Source organism: Electrona antarctica (assembly GCF_951216825.1).
Source record: "Electrona antarctica genome assembly, chromosome: 9".
NCBI lineage: Eukaryota > Metazoa > Chordata > Actinopteri > Myctophiformes > Myctophidae > Electrona > Electrona antarctica.
The window spans coordinates 54691242-54712115 of record NC_136790.1 but is presented as its reverse complement, the minus strand read 5'-3'; the positions used below and the strand labels follow the sequence as shown (position 1 = coordinate 54712115).

Genomic DNA, 20874 nt, shown 5'->3' with positions numbered 1-20874 from the left:
ATATTTCAATCAATCAATCAAAAAAGAGTCGGCTTCTAATCTGATCAAAGAGGAGACAGAATTTTCAACTGTTCAACGGCTCCATCTAGTGGTAAAAATTAGAACACTTTCTGGATTGAAGTCTAGTTTCTGTAGTGGACAGTTTCTAGGTTTTGGAGCAGAGTCAGAGGACGCGCACGCACGCACGCACGCACGCACGCACGCACGCACGCACGCGTGCATGTATAATAACTGATCTCAGAACAGCTCATTAATATTCATACATGTATAATAACTGATCTCAGAACAGCTCATTAATATTCAGCTTCCGCATAAAACTGATCTGCAGCAGAATAATGGAGCTCTGTTCCTTTTGTCATGTGGACCCTGTGTGTGTGTGTGTGTGTGTGTGTGTGTGTGTGTGTGTGTGTGTGTGTGTGTGTGTGTGTGTGTGTGTGTGCGTATATATATATGACATCATGTGTGTGTGTGTGTGTGTGTGTGTGTGTGTGTGTATATATGACCTCATGTGTGTGTGTGTGTGTGTGTGTGTGTGTGTGTGTGTGTGTGTGTGTGTGTGTGTGTGTGTGTGTGTGTGTGTGCGTGCGTGCGTGCGTGCCTGCATGCATGCGTGCCTTGCGTTTGGTTGGTTAACATCACCACTAATTCTCTCAATCTCTTCTCACATGGCAGTGCCTACAGCCTACTAATGGGATTAACACACACACACACACACACACACACACACACACATGCGCGTGTGCGCACGCTGCCAACCAGGAAGAGAGAGTCACAAAGTGCCTCACAACATGAACACTGACCAGGTACCGTACACTGTGTGTGTGTGTGTGTGTGTGTGTGTGTGTGTGTGTGTGTGTGTGTGTGTGTGTGTGTGTGTGTGTGTGTGTGTGTGTGTGTGTGTGTGTGTGTGTGTGTGTGTGTGTGTGTTCATGCGCACTTGTTCATTCCAAGATGTCTTGGATTGTCCTACTGTCTGTCTGTCTGTCTGCCTGCCTGCCTGCCTGCCTGCCGCCTGTCTGCCTGTCTATCTATGCGTATAGCACCTTTATCCAAAGTGATTTACAATGTAAATGGTTCTGTGAGTCCGCTATAGTTCTTATGTCCAGGTTTAGCGACCAGGTCGTCAAGCCCCTCGAATCAGTGTTTCTCAATCTTTTCAAGCTGTGGCCTACTGTACCAAAATAGTCATATTTGAACTGGGGAGCCTCACACCCTGACAAGCATTTAGTTTGACTCGGATCCACAGAGAAATATTGTGGAAAATAGTCGATTTACATGAAGCTCACGATGCGTTCGCAACGCATCGCGGTTTTGAGCTTGTACTGTAGATTATTATATGTATATGTATATTATTTGACAATTTGGTCCGTTTTTATAGTATAGTTTGCAGAGCAAGTTACTCAACAAACAGTAAAAACAGAGTAATATTACTTATTACTCGTTTAAAAAGTAATATTATTAGGCTACTTTACATATATACCAGCTCAGTGGCCTTGTGGTTAGAGTGTCCGCCCTGGTACTGGGAGGTCGGGGTTCGATCCCTGGCCGGGTCATACCAAAGACTCTAAAAAAAATGGGACCCAGTGCCTCCCTGCTTGACACTCAGCATCAAGGGTTGGATTGGGGGTAAATCCCTGCGACATACTAGCGTCATGTCCAGGGGGTGTACTTGTACATCAAGCTGCCTCACGCTACAGAAACAGGAGATAGGCTCCTGCCCTATGGGCCTCATGGCTCGGCAAGGCTACTTACTACTTTACATATTACCCCCTGCCAAAAGTAACTTGTTACTTTTCCTCGCCCCAATTAAGTCTTACTTACAGCCTACATACAGTGAAATCCTCATTGTTGATTTAACTCAGAACAGCTGTTCTGTACACATGGCAGGACAGGACGGGTCCATTTGGTTCCATTTGTGCACTCATTTGAATCAAATGAACACTATGGGCCCTATTATGCGTGTCTTAAGTACCAGGTCTTTTGACCTGGAGGCGTGGTCAATGCTGTTTGGCCACTCAGAATGTGGCAGCGGTGGCCGAACGGGTGGCAGCGGTGGCCGAACGGATAGCGGCGCGGTCTAGATACCGGAAGGTTCCCAGTTCGAACCAGCCGTCCGACACGTTAAAATTACCACCGCTGAAATGCCCTTGAACAAGGCATCAACCACTACGATGAAATGTGTTCTATGAGCAGGGCCTGGCTGGAAACAAGTTCTTGAGCTTAGCCCAGATACCCTGGGTAAATATAGATTTCATTTCATTTCATTTCATTCAATAGCCAAATGGCATTGATCACGCCTCCAGGTCTTAAGTTAAGTAATAAGACCTGGTACTTAAGACATGCATAATAGGGCCCTTTGACTTGTACACTTACTGTGTATGAATTCATAACTTACAGATTCAATGAAAACCACACCTTTGGGCACAACAGCGGATAATGAAACACAATCTTTGAACAACTTACTGTTGATAATTAAAGCAGCTAAGCTCCAAACAAAGTTCTGGGCCATACGAGGCCAACTAGTGCATTTCAGTGCAATCCATCAAAATATGCACATTAGCAGCAGAACAAAGTCTGTCACAGTCTGTCACAATTTGATGTCACAAATAGCTCTACAATATTAGCCTGAGTGACGGAAATACGTTTTATTTTTATTTTTATGGAGGGACAGACAGTAGGCTGACAGGAAATGGGGAGAGAGATGGGGGGGAAGACATGGAGTAAAGGCCGTCGGGATCGGGAGTCGAACCCGCGGCCACACTGCCAGACTGGATTACCAGCCAAGGTGCCTGGACCGCAGAGCCACGGCCCAGGCCTGGACCGCTGAGCCATGGCCCAGGCCACGGAAATAAGTTTTAACAAAAAATAACTTATAGGCTATCGCATCATTCAGAAATCAGAAGGACAGAACATTGTGTATGGCTGGATATTTAGTGCATAACCCATTTTGGACGGGAACCCCTTTTGGTGTTTTAACTACGCATTATGTTATACTTTAGCTATTGAAAAATAGCAGATCTACAAGCTCATAGCACGCCACAGAGTGGCGCGCTACGAGCTACGATAGGTCTGCTATTTTTTTTAAATCGTGAAAATGTGCCGCAAATTTGGAATATATTTTTTTAGTTTTTAACTCATAATTATAAATTGGGTGTCTCTAGTGGTGGGAAAAGTACTCACATTCAAAGTAAAAGTATTGATTGATTGATTTATTAACAGTTTGCAGAATTACAGTACATTTCAAGCACAACTCAATACAAAGACTGTTAACAGTGAGTGGACGACACCATAAAGCATTACGCTTGTTTACAAGAGGGTCCACCATTTTCAATTAATCAAAAGCATTTAGAGATGTATGTATACGAATATACACAACGACAGTATATATAGTCAAAACAGGAAATCATCATAGGAGGTAAAAAAAGGGAAAATAAACATATACAGTACAAAAGTAGTGGCCTCAAGATGTACTTAAAGTACCAAAAATTAAAAGTACTCGTTATGCCGCAGAACGTTTTCAAATGTGTATACAGTCTATATACACTATACAAAATGACGTTCTACAAGCTCACATTGCATCGCGCATTGTGAGCTTGTAGATCGGCTATCTTCAAATGGACGAGATGTACAGTATATAGTGGGCTGAAGTGGGTTATGTATGTTTTTTTTGTAACGTCCTCACCAGTGTTGTTTTTGTCAGCAATTTTTATTTTAGTTTTAGTCATAGTCTTTTGAATAGTTTTCCTTTAGTTTTAGTCACCAGGAAAGTCTTAGTGTTAAGTCTAGTTTTAGTCGACTAAATATCATAAGATTTTAGTCGACTAAATCTATGGGTGATTTAGTCGACTAAAATGTATTTTGGCGGGCCTTGATGCCGTCATAATGAATGATATTACACTTGCTGTCAATATATTTAGTCTTAGTTTTAGTCATCATAGGTTAGTTTTCATTTAGTTTCCATTTAGTTTTCGTCAGTGAAAAAAGGTAGTCGTCGAACATTTTTGTCTTAGTTTTAGTCGACGAAAACAACACTGGTCCTGACATTTGGAAATACTCCAGCAAAATTGTACTTAACCCATTTAGACCTTAGTAAGGTAAAGTTAGCTTAAGTTGTGGCAAATCAACCACTGGCTTTCTTCACAGATGTGTTCATAAAGGTGTCTACTATCACATAAAAATATGTTCATAAAGGTGTCTACTATCACATAAAAATATGTTCATAAAGGTGTCTACTATCACATAAAAATATGTTCATAAAGGTGTCTACTATCACAGAAAAATATGTTCATAAAGGTGTCTACTATCACAGAAATATATGTTCATAAAGGTGTCTACTATCACAGGAAAATATGTTCATAAAGGTGTCTACTATCACAGAAAAATATGTTCATAAAGGTGTCTACTATCACAGAAAAATATGTTCATAAAGGTGTCTACTATCACATAAAAATATGTTCATAAAGGTGTCCACTATCACAGAAAAATATGTTCATAAAGGTGTCTACTATCACAGACAAATATGTTCATAAAGGTGTCTACTATCACAGGAAAATATGTTCATAAAGGTGTCTACTATCACAGAAAAATATGTTCATAAAGGTGTCTACTATCACAGGAAAATATGTTCATAAAGGTGTCTACTATCACAGAAAAATGTGTTCCAACCCAACTCCCTTGGGAAACTTTGTGACAGCTGCTGAAAGTTGAGGTACCATAAACATCCAATATAAGGCAAATACATTCAAATTTCATTATACTTTAAGTAGCATGTGACATGTCAAACTATGGGGTTTCATGATGCTGAATCCATTCCAAGCAAGAGTTTTGCACGGAAATACTCCTTGGGCTAAATTCGGCCATAGCCACTTGCCCAAATGTTCCCAAATGTGCTGACCTCATCACATTTGTGATGACGGCTATGGGCATTTTTAGGCAAAGGAGTGTTTTTTGTGCAAAATTAATGCTTGCAATGGATTCAGAATCTTGAAAACCCCATAGTTTGACATGTCACATGCTACTTAAAGGACCACTTCACCACTTTTCAACCTATCTTCTGGTCCTCACTAATAAGCATGATAAAATCACTCGGTCTGTGTCTCATAGGAGGGCTGTGGGCAGTTCAGAAACCGTCTTCCAGTGACATCATCGATGGGGAATACAAGCTAATAGAAACTGCAGGCTTTCTAGTCCTGAAAAGTTGCAATGCAAAAATGGAAGCCATCGTTCTCACGATAATGAAAATCTAAACATTTTTGTAAAAAAATATTGTTTAAAAAAAAAATCTGCCTAATGATGATGTCACTGGAAGACGGTTTCTAAACTGCCCACAGCCCTCCTATGAGACACAGACTGAATAGAAAGAAATCGTGCCATTTTATCATGATTATTAGTGAGGACCTATTATATGAAGATAGGTTGAAAAGTGGTGAAGTGGTCCTTTAAAGTATAATGACATTTGAATGTATTTGCCTTATATTGGTTGATAATGGTACCCCAACTTTCAGCAGCTGTCACAAAGTTTCCCAAGGGAGTTGGGTTGGAACAAATGTTTCTGTGATAGTAGACACCTTTATGAACATATCTGTGAAGAAAGCTAGTGGTAAGCATTTTCTTTTTAATATCTTTTTATTGGGTTTTTTACATTTTTTCCCCCTCCCATGTGGGGTCCTTGTTCATATACATGTACATTTGTGATACATAGATATAGACACCCCTCATTTCCCTCCCATCCACCCCATTGTACCCACCCACTCTTCCCCAATGCAGAGACAATGCTAGAGAAAAGAGAGAAAAAAAACTACAGAAAAAAACTAAAAGGTAGATAAATAGGCCTATCTCACAGCCCGCTTTCCACGCCCACTTCCGGTAAATAGTGGTGTCTTTAACATGAGCATTTACACGTTTTTTTCTCTGGAGAATCTAAGTACATTTTCTAATGTAAAAATGTGACAGACCAATATTATTATGAAGCAAACAAGATGGTAAATCAGGTCGAACAGATAGAACAAACCTTACCTTGAGAAAACAAAAGTTGTAGACTTCTTAAATTACCTCTGTTAACATGTAGCGTCTATGGAGTGACGTCACGCTATCACCACTAACCCCGAAAGGGGGCGTATTTAGGGGGGCGGGGAAATTCTGTGAGATAGGCTTATTAGAAGAGAGAGAAGAAAGGAGGAAAAGAGGGGAGGGGGGACCACCTGTGTGTGTGGGGGGGGGGGGGGGGGGGCACCTGTGTGTGAGGGGAGGGGGGACCACCTGTGTGTGCGCACATTCACCGGTTTACACGACGCACGTACAACGCATAGGCCTATGCATTCACCATTTTCTATTAGTTCAAATATCGCTCATCTCTGGGATTACCGTCAGGGTTCTTACATGGTCCACAAAGGGCGTCCATGTGTGCTGGAAAGTTGTCATGGAACCATTAAGTGAGAATCTAATCTTTTCCAGCTTAAGATAGAATAGTACGTCCTTTATCCATCCGTTATGTGTAGGTGGAGAAACATGTTTCCATTTGAGGAGTATAAGGCGTCGGGCTAAAAGAGAAGTAAAGGAGATTATTCTCTTAAGGTATAAAGGAATATTGGTCCCTGGGGGGATACCAAACAAGGCTGTTAGCGGGTTTGGTAGGATGGATACACCCAATATATCAGAATAAGATTTAAATATATCTGTCCAGAAATCCGTCAACCTGGGGCATGACCAAAACATATGTGACAGACCAGCAGCGGGTTGTCTACATCGGTTACATGTATCACTAATATCTCGAAATATCTGTGCTAGTCTTGCGTTTGTGTAATGAACCCGATGAATAATCTTACATTGGATAAGACTATGTCTAGCACAGATCGAGGAACTGTGAACCAGTCTCAAAGCTGTCTTCCATGTCGTGTCAGGCACTTCTAACCCCAGGTCCTGCTCCCATGCTGCCCTAAGATGGTTAAGAGTTTCTGGGTTTATTGAGTTAAGTTCATTATATATTGTTGAAATTAAACCCTTGGTAAGCATTTTCTTTTGCAGATTTGCCACATCTTAAGCTAACTTTACCTAACTACCTGACACTACTATACTAGATTCTACCAATTCTTCTAAATCCTGACAGTTTTCTGAAAAACCCCATGTTTCTGTATCAGTGGTGCTCAAACTATATTTCATGCCAAGGACCCCCAGAATTATCTGTATTTGGCCGCGGACCCCCATCTGAAAAAATGTTGTTCCAGGGACCCCACTGGAAGCAAAGACTTGAGTTAAAAACCTTCGCTCTGAAATAATATTTATTCAAAGATTTGTGCCACATTTTCAAGATTTTTCAAAAAATAGCCGATCTACAAGCTCGTAGCGCGGCACTATGATTCCCTGCTTTCAGATGACATGGGAGGAAAAAAATCCAATGGCAGTTCCTCACAGTCAAATGTGACCACATATTGCTCTGAGCATCACATAACAAGCCTATAATATGTGTGTAGTGTTTATTATAAAGTTATTCAGTTCATCTACAAAACTTCTGGAAAAACAGTTCCCTTGGCCTCAGCAACTGTGTTGTTGCTGTTTGGTTGGTCTGACTAATTTTGAGACGAGTGTACAATTTGCTTCTCTGTGTAAAAAAAAAGAGGGGTTTTCGGTACAAAACTTATCTACAGTTTCTACCTACATATTTAACCTGTGTGTGCAACTATGTGTGTGCGTGCGTGTGCGTGTGCGCGTATGTGTGTGTGTGTGTGTGTGTGTGTGTGTGTGTGTGTGTGTGTGTGTGTTGACCTTGTTTTTAGACCATTTCGTACCAAAGGTCTTTTGTTTTTTGGGGAAGAGACAGAAACGATTGACGAGTCAATGTTTAACCAATGGCCAACAGAAAGGTGTGTGTGTGTGTGTGCGTGCGTGCGTGCGTGCGTGCGTGCGTGCGTGCGTGCGTGCGTGCGTGCGTGGCGTAGCGTGCGTGCGTGGCGTGGCGTGCGTGCGTGTGTTGACACACGATGGGGTGAAGGACCACTTGATCCAGAAAGAGAGAGAGAGGAGATAACGACAGACGACAGAACACACTACAGATGACAGACCGCATACTGTACATGCTTACAGGATGCAGATTATAATACGTTGTATCGTATAATAATAGATTGTATATTTGTATACGGCTGTAAGGTTGAATAGATTGTACCGCGTACAGTTGTACGGTAAACGGTACAGCTGTATTCTGTATAAATGTATAAGCGGAGTTTCTGCATCTCAATGTGCTCCTGAAGGACATCGATTCGGAAGGATGGAGTGACTGAGAGAAGATCCAGCTGACTTCATCTTCCCAACGAAGAGTCTTCGTCACGACCAGGCCACCTTCGTCGTCACGTCCAGGCCACCTTCGTCGTCACGTCCAGGCCACCTTCGTCACGTCCAGTCCAGCCTCTGCTACGACGCCTGGAACCAACCGGCCCGTCGTTCCGAAAGCCACAACATCTGCTTTCAGAAGAGGAGCCTGACACCAGATGTGAATCTGCCACTCGAAGAAACCCCGAAACTCTTCAGACTCCAACGTCAAGCGGTGAGCTAGCAGTGTTGATTTTGACACCAAATGTAGATTTGACTAGTTTTAGACGTCAGTCTCTTGAATAGTTTTCATTTAGTTATAGTCACATTTTAGTCGCCTGGAATGTTTTAGTGTTAGTCTACTTATATGTGATCCAGCCCAGTGGTGGAAAAATATTCTAATGTTTTACTTATGTTAACCCATTTTGACCTGAGATCAGATTCTAAAAATGTCTTCTACATCCTGACAGTTTTCTGAAAAAGCTATGTTTCTATGTCAGTCGTTCTTCGATTTTTCAAAAATAGCAGACCTACAAGCTCGTAGCGCGCCACTCGGTGGCGCGCTATGAGCTTGTAGATCTGCTATTTTTCAATAGCTAAAGCATAACATAACACCAAAAGGGGTTCCCGCCCAGAATGGGTAAAAGTACCAATACTGCAGTGTAGAAATACTCTGTTACGAGTGGAAGTCCGGAATTCAAAATGCACTTGAGTAAAAGCAGTAAAAGACAAGTTCAGAAGTATTGGAATCGAAATGCACTTAGAGTACCAAAAGTAAAAGTGCTCATTATGATAGATCGGCTATTTTCAAATGGCCAAAATGTATATAGGGTTGAAGTGCTTAGCAGGGGTGCCCACACTTTGTTGACTTGGGAGCTACTTTCAAAATCACCAGCTCCACAAGATCTACCCACCCAAAACAATATAATACCATTGCTGAAAATGGCTTTGGAATATAGGCTGGCATTACATGTAAGGCAAATACAATTGGAATGGGGAGAAATGGAATTGGTAGAGATTTTGTATTTACTTTGTAATTCTACCGACATTTTGTGCGCAGCAAAACTCTTGAAAACAAAGTATCATGGGTTTGAGCGGAGCGGAGCGGTCTTGAGCGGAGCGGTCTTGATACCGGAAGGTCGCGGTTTACCACCGCTGACGTGCCCTTGAGCAAGGCATTGAACCCCTACCATGAAATGTTCTATGAGCAGGGTGTGGCTGTAAACAAGCATCTCGAGCTTAGTCCACTTCCCTGGGTAAACAAAGAACTTTGCTTTGCTTTGCTTTGAGCTGACACGCCCTTTTTGATGTCAATGAATGAAGTCAATTTAATTCATTTAGACCCGACGTCGAAATAAAAATCTTCTAAATCAGTTTTCTGAAATACCTATGTTTCTATATCAGTGGGTCCTCAAACTATTTCATGTCAGGGACGCCCAAATATATATGTAATTGGCCGCCGACCCCCATCTGAACACATGTTGTTCCAGGGACCTTCCAGAAAGCAAAGATTTTAGTTAAAAACGTTCGCCGCTCTGAAACAATATATATTCAAAGATTTGTGCCGCATTTTCACGATTTTTCAAAAATAGCAGACCTACAAGCTCGTAGCGCGGCACTCGGTGCCGCGCTATGAGCTTGTATGTCTGCTATTTTTCTATAGAGAGTATGCGCGTGACATCATCATCAAACCCGGAAGTTATGCAGGAACGCCTACTGAGTGGCAAAAAACTACTTTCTGGCCTTGACAACCCATGCATCCAAACAGAAAAGTCCTATCTGATTGCATTAAACAACATTAAACAATGTTAAACTCACTTTGCCTGTTGCTTTGCCACTCGATTTGCCACTCGATGTGCCATTCACTTTAAGCATGCACATACCCTCTATAGCTAAAGTATAACATAATGCTTAAAACACCAAAAGAGGTTCCCACCCAAAATGGGTGGGAAGTGGCAGATGGCCAAAAATTGTTTATATTTAAATTAAATATTATTTAGGGACATACAGTACCGCTGGTACTGTATGTTTTGTAATAATAACCAAAATCTACAAAGTAACTATAAAGTATTTCAAATAAATGCAGTGGAGTAAAAGTACAATATTTGCCTCTGAGATGTAGTGGAACAAATATTCTACTGCTTTACAACTGTCTTCTCTGAACTTGTATAAAGAACAAATTGAAGGTTGTTCTGATAATCAAAATCACTTAATTATAATGTTCTGCGTTCTCTTCTCGTGTGGTCTGTGCTATGTGTCCAGGCTCATCATGATGAATTGAACAGTAATCCCTGTGTGGTATTGTTTAGGCTCATCATGGCATCTGGCGGTCTGGAGATGGTGGGCTTCCTGCTGGGCTTGCTCGGCATGCTGGGAACTCTGGTGGCCACGGTGCTGCCCTACTGGAGGGTCTCGGCCCACGTGGGGTCCAACATCGTCACGGCCGTGGACAACATGAAGGTTAAATAGCACCATTATTTATAACATGAAGGTTAATATAGTACCATTATTTATATATTTATGAAGGGACGTGCACACATAGACATCAAAGGGGGCTTCAACCCCATGCCCTTTTACCCGTCTGTAAAACAACTGCCCTCTCCAGACCAACGAATGCAGCATTTACTACATGGTGGAAGAAATGCAAAATGAACTTCACACGGGTGTGATGTTTTTTCTTTAACCCATTTTGGGCAGGAACCCCTTTTGGTGTTGTTATACTTTAGCTATTGACAAACAGCAGATCTACAAGCTCATAGCGTGGGCGGCACTGCCGCGCTATGAGCTTGTAGGTCTGCTATTTTGGAAAAAATCATGAAAATGTGGCGCAAATCATATTCTTTCACAGCGAACGTTTTTAACTCAAATCTTTGACATGACATTCTTGTTGTATCGCGACATATTCCTTGATTTTGTGGATGTAACTTTGCTGCACCTGAACTATTTATGTCCTTGTATGCAATTTCTTCTGTGTGGACATAAATCAATTGTTAAAATGTGCCTGTGTGTGTGTGTGCGTGCCTGTGTGTGTGTGTTTGCGTGCCTGCGTGCGTGTGTGTGCGTGCAGGGCCTGTGGATGGAGTGCGTGTACCAGAGCACCGGGGCGTTCCAGTGTGAGACCTACACCTCCGTGCTGGCCCTGCCCTCCGACCTGCAGGCTTCCCGGGCGCTCATGGTGGTGAGCCTGGTGATGTCATGGCTGGGCGTGGCCCTGGCTACACTGGGCATGCAGTGCACCCTGTGCCTGAGCGCCGCCCCGGTGGCCAAGAGCCGCATGGCGGGAGGGGGCGGCGGCCTGTTTGTGACCGCGGGATTCCTGGGGCTGATACCCGTGGCCTGGACCACGCACGAGGTGGGTGTGGCCACCTCAAGGTTATTTTTCATTATAGTTTAGCTTTAGATAGTTTTGACTATTTATTTTCTAATTCAGTTAGTTTTAGTTTAGTTTTGTAAACACACAATACAGTTTCAGTTTAGTTATCGTTTGTGTTTTCCTTTTCTAGTTTTTATTTACTTCAGGTAACAAAAATGTTTGTTTTTTTTGTGGTTTTTATAGAGCCAGAGCCAAAGGGTGCGTTCGGAAATGCGCACCGGGAATGTGGTCAGTTTGTTGAGTGTGGTGGGCGGTGACGTCACAGAGTGCGTTCAGTGTGCCTTATTTACGAACGACCACAGCTGTGACGCATTCACACTGGACAACCCCAGCTTCAGGGTAGGGTCGCTCAGTGGACAACCCCAGCTTCAGGGTAGGGTCGCTCAGTGGACAACCCCAGCTTCAGGGTAGGGTCGCTCAGTGGACAACCCCAGCTTCAGGGTAGGGTCGCTCAGTGGACAACCCCAGCTTCAGGGTAGGGTCGCTCAGTGGACAACCCCAGCTTCAGGGTAGGGTCGCTCAGTGGACAACCCCAGCTTCAGGGTAGGGTCGCTCAGTGGACAACCCCAGCTTCAGGGTAGGGTCGCTCAGTGGACAACCCCAGCTTCAGGGTAGGGTCGCTCAGTGCGGGCACTCGGCACACCCGGTGCGCAGCGCACTGAATAAACAAACGACAAGAGAGCACACCAGTGCATTCAGGGCGCATTTCCAAACGCACCCATAGAGTAAAGACAGAGCTACGACATTGAAGGGGCAGAAAGCAGCACCGGTACACATGGTTCATGTATAACTCGTTTGTCACTGTAAAGTCCATAGACTCCTATAGACTGAAGTGTTAGTCTTACTCTATGGCTCTGGTTTTAGTTAAAGATGGAGTGCCACAACTTTTGTATTTTTCCAGTTTTTCATGTGTCTATGAGGTGACAGTACTTCATTAGACACCCTGGAGTCGTTTTTATGTGCAATGGTGTATTAACTTTGTATTTAGGGTTTCTTCCTGGAGGCTGAACCCTTGACAGTCAAACGGGCCAATGAAAAATATTAAACAGTAATATAGTCACATCACATTATCAGCCCCTCCCCTACCCCCCCCCCCCCCCTTTATCATACAGCTGTAGTTGTATGATACTATTATACGATGATAGTTGAACTATTTAAAAATAGTTCAATAGCCAATCTACATTGACACGTTGTTAGCTTGTAGATCGGATAATTGTACTATTTTAAAATGTTTTAAAATAGTAAAAAATGGCAAATAAGTTTAGGGATAAGGGGTAATGGGTGGCGCAAGATCTAGGGCATAGTGTTTGTGAGGTTAAGGTTAGGTTTAGGAATAGTGTTTGTGAGGTTAAGGTTAGGTTTAGGAATAGTGTTTGTGAGGTTAAGGTTAGGTTTAGGAATAGTGTTTGTGAGGTTAAGGTTAGGTTTAGGAATAGTGTTTGTGAGGTTAAGGTTAGGTTTAGGAATAGTGTTTGTGAGGTTAAGGTTAGGTTTAGGAATAGTGTTTGTGAGGTTAAGGTTAGGTTTAGGAATAGTGTTTGTGAGGTTAAGGAATAGTGTTTGTGAGGTTAAGGTTAGGTTTAGGAATAGTGTTTGTGAGGTTAAGGTTAGGTTTAGGAATAGTGTTTGTGAGGTTAAGGTTAGGTTTAGGAATAGTGTTTGTGAGGTTAAGGTTAGGTTTAGGAATAGTGTTTGTGAGGTTAAGGTTAGGTTTAGGAATAGTGTTTGTGAGGTTAAGGTTAGGTTTAGGAATAGTGTTTGTGAGGTTAAGGTTAGGTTTAGGAATAGTGTTTGTGAGGTTAAGGTTAGGTTTAGGAATAGTGTTTGTGAGGTTAAGGTTAGGTTTAGGAATAGTGTTTGTGAGGTTAAGGTTAGGTTTAGGAATAGTGTTTGTGAGGTTAAGGTTAGGTTTAGGAATAGTGTTTGTGAGGTTAAGGAATAGTGTTTGTGAGGTTAAGGTTAGGTTTAGGAATAGTGTTTGTGAGGTTAAGGTTAGGTTTAGGAATAGTGTTTGTGAGGTTAAAGGACCACTTCACCACTTTTCAACATCTCTTCATATAATAGGTCCTCACTAATGTTCATGATAAAACACCACCATTTTTTCCTACTCAGTCTGTGTCTCATAGGAGGGCTTTGGGCAGTTCGGACACCCGTCCACCAGTGACATCATCATTAGGCAGATTCTTTTTTTAAACAAGATTTGTTTTAAAATATATTTAGATTTTTATTATCGTGAGAACGATGGCTTCAACTTTTGCATTGCAACTTTTCAGGAAAAGAAAGCCTGACGTTTCTATTAGCTTGGATTCACCATCGATGATGTCACTGGTGGTTTCTGAACTGCCCACAGACACAGACTGAGTAGAAAAAAATGGTGGTATTTGAAAAGTGGTGAAGTGGTCCTTTAAGGTTAGGTTTAGGAATAGTGTTTGTGAGGTTAAAGGGACATTTCACCGCTGGAAGAAAACTCCAGTCACTCAATGTTAATTGTATGCCTATTTGTAGTAGATAACATTAGCACAATTTGAAATGTGCACCCTATATGGCCCTTGGAATGGTATCTTCCTTTTCCTACTGTGCTGTAACTGCTGTGCTGTCTCTGATGACTGAATTTCCCCTGCAGAAAAAAAATCAACAACTAAAGTCCTGTCTGTCTGTCTGTCTGTCTGTCTGTCTATCCAGGTTGTTCAAAGCTTTTACCAGCCAGGTCCGTCCAGCATGAAGTTTGAACTAGGAGACTGTCTGTATGCAGGTCTGTCTGTCTGTCTGTCTGTCTGTCTGTCTGTCTGTCTGTCTGTCTTGCATATACTGTGTATTTTCAGACCTTCTTACATGTTACTTCAGCTTGTAGATCTGCTATTTCTGCTTTTAAAATAATAATTAAAACAAAACCATGGAAACGATTGACAATTATGTAAAATAAAAATCACCCCCGAGGGGTGCTCTTATCATCGTACATCATCATGATGTAAAATAGACACTATATGCCTATTGCTCAGACACTATGACATACAATGCTCCATTCATTGTCAATGGGAGTTTAAGACAAAGTTTGTGGGCGGTAACCAAAAGATGGACGTAGGAGGAGGGGCTAGCGATAATTTGAAGGGGCCTTTCTCGGCCCCACCCCTCTCCCATTTGTTTATATTGTGTTAAGGATCCAAGATGGCCGCAGCACCAGGAGGGGGTGGGGCGGAGGTGAGCGGGTGGGGTCGACATATGACCTGCGTTCACACATTCAAGACACCTGTCTTGTCTGTATTTAATGGCCGCTCCAATGCATCTCCAATGGAAGCCCATGTGGTTTGACCAAACATTTTGTTTGATGGGGGGAGGGGGGCAGAACACATCCATCAAAGCTGTGTTCAGACACAAGTCAGGTGTCAGACACAAGGCAAGTGTCTTTAATGCAGCTCAGTAAGGTCATATGTCGACCCCGCCCGCTCACCTCCGCCCCACCCCTTCCTGGTGCTGCGGCCATCTTGGAAACTATTTAAACACAATATAAACAAAGGGAGAGAGGTGGGACCCTTATTGTGACAGGCCTACATGTATGAACACCCTCGTGTGTGTAACGTTGTTTTGATTCAAACACACACGACATTTAGTGCAGGAAAAAACCCTCTAAAAGAGGCTTAGTTTTTGAGGTACCCCTCCCCGAGGTATAACAAAACGGGACAACGTTTTTTCATATCTTTAGGATGTCCCCTTCATGAAATGGATTGTCCCGAGATTTACTTTTACTGCAAAAGTCATGAAATTAATCCATGAAGTGACTCACCACATAGGCAAAAAAACACCTATCCTAAAAGAGGGAGTTCCAAGTAAATCCTCTGTCATTTTCTACCTGCTGATTGTTTTTACATCATACTTGCACAGATGGTCTACAGGTAGTGTGCCTACATCCCAGCACAATCAGAATGCCAATATCTGGTTCTATTGTGAATCAGCAGCCTTTTATATAAGGTATTAAATAGGCGGAAATAGCAAAAAGTTAACTTTTCTGAGCAACATTCACTTGTCCTACTCTTTATCAGGGTTAGAACTAAATGGGACATAGTTTTTTCATATCTTTAGGATGTCCCCTTCATGAAATGGATTGTCCCAAGTTTAACTTTTACTGCAAAAGTCATGAAATTAATCCATGAAGTGACTCACCACATAATGAAAAAACGCCTCAATCATGAAAGAGGGAGATCCAAGTCATTTTCTACCTGCTGCATGGTTGGTTTTATGTCATGCTTGCACAGATGGTCTAGTCAGGTACATCCTAAAGCAACCTAAATGCCAATATTTGACTGAATTGACTGAATCTGCAGGCTTTAATATAAGGCCTTATTAGAGGCAGAAATAGCCAAAAGCATAGAAACTGCAGTATCAACCATCAATCTATTTACTTTGAATGCAAAAGTCATGCAATTCTTCAATTAACTTATTGCACCAAAAAAAGTGCATACAGTGACCCCAGTGTCTACAGGTGTCTGTAGACAGTAGTGTCTACCGTACATGAGCAGGGTTTTATTAGCCTGGCTAATAAGCCAGAACGAATCAGCCGTTGTCAAAAACAATTGCCTCTGGCAATTTGAGTCTGGCTTATTAGCCAGGCTAGGGTTTTATAGGCACTCTGGGTTAGAATCATAGGTGTTACACTCAAGAGTACAGGTCTCCGCCAGACCAATTACAGGTTATTGTGGGCTGGAAGTCAATCTTAGCCAGTCAGGATGGAATATTAAAAATCTGAAAGAACTGTTTCTTTATTGTACAGATGACGGTCACACACGGACGGACAGACAGGGTGAAAAACATAGAGATGCCATGCCTTTCGTCCTGGTGGAGACAATATGTTTTTACCCAGCCATTTCATATTCATATAGAATCTATTATTCTCAGATGGACCTAATATCGCTACACCTGAAAGCATCAAGAATGACACATTATTGATGTTGTATTCTATAGGTCCATATAGCCTAAATGCAGTATGGTTTAATGCTGTAGAATTCACAGCTTTGTGTGTGCCATTCTTTTCTTTTTTAAATAATTTTTATCCCACGATTTTGTAACCCATTTTTCACCCCTGTGTCAATTATCTAATGTGATCCTGGGCTCTACACACCCTCCGCCAACCTAGTCCCCATATATGGGGGACATGGGGAGAGCAACGGACTTGAACTCATGCTTCCTTCATGCCTGAGTGTCCAAGTTGCTCCTTTACACCTGACAGTGGGAGTTTCCCTGGTTGGACGTAGCGCGTGGAAGGAACACGTTATTCCAACCAGTTCCTTTCCCCTCCATCAGGCACCCCGGCTGGCCAGGGGGAGGCAGTTTAGAGACCAGGATTACTGCATGTTTTTTGTGAGGGTACCTACCCTAGGGGACACGGGGAGAACATGCAAACTCCACACAGAAAGCCCCTTTCGCCAACCCCGCCTCGGGTATGGGCACTGATGATGCGGAGGAGGAAACACGCCGCCAGCACCCACAGCGCCCTGAGCGGGAATCGAACCCAGGACCTTCTAGCTGTGAGGCGACAGCACTACCAACTGTGCCACCGTGCCCCCGTGTGTGCCATTATTAATGAATAATCAACAATCAGCAGCTTATGGAAACCAATTTGGCCCCAGTCAGTCAGTTCCCCCCACAATGCTCAAGATGACATTGAGAATAAGCTGCTGATTGATAAGTAGTACCATAGAAGACGTTAGGCCTCACTCACACCTATACATCTAGCATACAACAATGTTGCCTTATATAACAATATTTTGTCATTCCAGCTGTTTTGAGGCATAGGCTCAAGACAGAAACACCCTTAGATTGTAGAGTAAACTAAAAACATGGCATCAAAATATATTTCCTGTTATTAAGTTTGTATAGGCCTTTTACAGTATTAGATCAGGATTAGAACATTTAGAAGTAACTCTTGAAAAGAAAACTGTTAGATAGATAGATAGATAGATAGATAGATAGATAGATAGATAGATAGATAGATAGATAGATAGATAGATAGATAGATAGATAGATAGATAGATAGATAGATAGATAGATAGATAGATCCACTTATAACCAGTAAGACGCCTGAGGGTGAGAAGCGACCGCGTCATAAAGGGCGAGGTGACGTGCACGCATCCACCTGGGTGACTGCTGGGCGAGCGCTGGCGCTTTGGCATGGGGGGTGAGATCAACATATGGAATTAATTCTGTACTGGCCATATGGAGCATGTCTTGAGTGTACAGGGTTTGATGAGGTCAGATCAACATATGGAATGTCAGAACAGGTCAGCTCCATATAGATCTAAGGGTGGCAGCGGGGGCAGTGTCTTGAGTGTAAAGGGTTTGATGAGGGCCCATGAGCTGGGCCTTCATTTTCAGGCCTGTTGAGAACTCTAGTTTTCGCCGACTGCCGGGCGCGGTTTGAGGTCAGATGTAGAGTTGCTGGCCAATATTGATACATCAGGGATCTCCATATACTGTATGGGCTTAATTGCGACATCAGGTTGTATTTACTATGACATCAGGGATCTCCGATGCCACGTGATGTTATGAGACCTGGGCACCATATATTGGGGCTTTAGTGTGTTGTGACTGACGGACAAAAATGTACGATTTCATAGTAAACGCGACCTGCGGTCACAATAAGGCCTTATATAAACGGTTGCTTATTCACAATAGAACCAAATATTGGCATCCTGGGGGCAGAGAGCACTGAGGGGGAAGGTGCCCAACCCCCAGAAAAGGGCACCATTTTGGGGTGGACTTTTTGTGGGGGTCCCTTGTGCCATTTCACATCAGAAATATCCAACTAGGATGTTCCACAATAACTTGGCCTGTGTCATTGGACAGTAAAATAATACATTCTAATTTCCATGTAAACATAAAAATATATAGTGTGTGTGTGTGTGTGTGTGTGTGTGTGTGTGTGTGTGTGTGTGTGTGGTGGGGGGTAGGCGTTTCCTTCAGTGGGGATCACTTCATGGATGGATTTAATGACTTTTGCAGTAAAAGTAAAACTTCTGACCATCCATTTCATGAAGAGGACATCTTAAAGATATGAAAAAACAATGTCACATTTTGTTGATAAATAGTAGGACCAAAATTACAAGTGAATGTCAGAAAAGTAAACTTTTTGCTATTTCCGCCTATTTAAGGCCTTATATAAAAGGCTGCTGATTCACATTAGAACCAAATATTGGCATTCTGATTGTTCTGGGATGTAGGCACACTACCTGTAGACAATTTGTGCAAGTATGATGTAAAAACAAACAGCAGGTAAAAAATGACAGAGGATTTACTTGGAACTCTCTCTTTCAGATAGGCGTTTTTTATTGCATATGTGGTGAGTCACTTCATGGATCAATTTTAAGACTTTTGCAGTAAAAGTAAATCTCGGGACAATCCATTTCATGAACGGGACATCCTAAAGATATGAAAAAACTATGTCCCGTTTTGTTATACCTCGGGGAGGGGTATAGTCAACTTTTGGGGCTTTTGTTCCTGCACTAATTAAGCTGGCCGTCTCTAACGTGCAGGTCTGGCGTCCGCGCTGCTCTCCATGATGGGAGGCACCCTGCTGTGCGTGTCCTGCTGCGGAGACCAGAGACAGAGAGGGGGGAGGGGAGGGGGGGCAGGGGGGTACCCGTACCCGGGAGGAGGAGGCGGGGGAGGGGGAGGAGGGGGGTACCCGGGAGGAGGAGGAGGAGTCCGGAGCAGCTCGCAGACCTACCGCAACCCCACCCTGCAGGTCAGTGCACATTTCGTCGACTAAAGGCCTATTCATAGTCTGGTGGTGAGGTGACCACCGCTCCGGTGGTGAGGTGACCACCGCTGCGGTGTTGAGGTGACCACCGCTCCGGTGGTGAGGTGACCACCGCTCCGGTGGTGAGGTGATCACCGCTCCGGTGGTGAGGTGACCACCGCTCCGGTGGTGAGGTGACCACCCCTCCGGTGGTGAGGTGACCACCGCTCCGGTGGTGAGGTGACCACCCCTCCGGTGGTGAGGTGACCACCGCTCCGGTGGTGAGGTGACCACCGGAGCTGTAATAACGTGGAGCGGTGGTGAGTAAAAAGAGAGAGAAGGGCTGGGGGAGAGCGGTGGTTTGCTCTTCACCACGGCTCCGTGACGTCATGTTGTAGTTGCGGTGGTCACCACACCACCGAAAATCCAGACTATATGAATAACGCTTAATACTATGACTTTTTTTTTTTGTCGACTACCTATTTTCACTGACGAAAACTAAATGGAAACTACGTGAAAACTAAGCAATGAATGACTAAAACTAAGACTAAATATATATATACTGTATATTGACAATGTCAACAAATGAAAACTATAGACTAAAATGTTAGGAAGGGACTAGTGGACAAGAGATCCACTATAAGTCATACTCTTGGTTGCAAGCTGAAAATAGCAGATCTACAAGCTCACAACGCGTCGCGCTGTGACGCGTTGTGAGCTTGTAGATCTGCTATTTTCAGCAAGTGTAAAATCAGCCATTACGAAGGCATCAAGGCCCGCCTGAGTACATTTTAGTCGACTAAATCACTTGTAGATTTAGTCTAAAATCGTATGACATTTAGTCGACTAAAACTAGACTAACACAAAGGCATTCCGGGGTGACTAAATTGTGACTATAAAACAAAATGAAAACTATTCAAGAGAGACTAATGACTAAAAACTAAAAATAGAAATGTTGCTGCCCAACTATCCACCACTGCTGCAGGTTGGGGGCGGGCCCACCAGCGTCCCCGCCCACCCCAGGGTGGTGGGGGGAGGAGTCGGCAGGCTTCACAGCACCAGCAGCGCCTCGCACTCCGGGACACACGGTGGCGCCGGCGAGCGAAAGAAAGCCGTGGCAGGATATGATGTCACGGGATACGTTTGATGATGTCATCACGGGATGTTTGGATTTGAGGAGGGGGGGGGGGATCGATAGGCACTGCAGACATATTGTATAAAGAAATCTTACCCAGAGTTACTAGGGGTGCAACGATACGATACATAACAGCGATACGATACGTATCACGATACATGGTTGACGATACGATACATGGTTGACAATACGATACATGGACGATATTGGTTAATTATGGCGATACGATACGATTCAATGTTTTGAAATCGATACAGTAATTATTTAATTATTAATTAATTGAGATTATTTTAAATTAAGTAATTAAACTAATAATGAAGGCTCTGTTCCATTCTG

At 43.1% G+C, this 20874-nt stretch overlaps 1 protein-coding gene across 1 annotated transcript; it reads left to right on the top strand.

The window, feature by feature from the left end:
- Window positions 1-10617: 10617 nt before the first annotated feature.
- Window positions 10618-20550, top strand: cldn2 (claudin 2; the record flags this gene model as incomplete). Its single annotated transcript, XM_079510804.1, has 5 exons — window positions 10618-10761; window positions 11369-11653; window positions 14357-14426; window positions 19198-19409; window positions 20389-20550. 5 exons carry the CDS (start codon window positions 10618-10620, stop codon window positions 20548-20550), a joined length of 873 nt encoding a protein of 290 aa, XP_079366930.1.
- Between the last annotated feature and the right edge of the window lie 324 nt (window positions 20551-20874).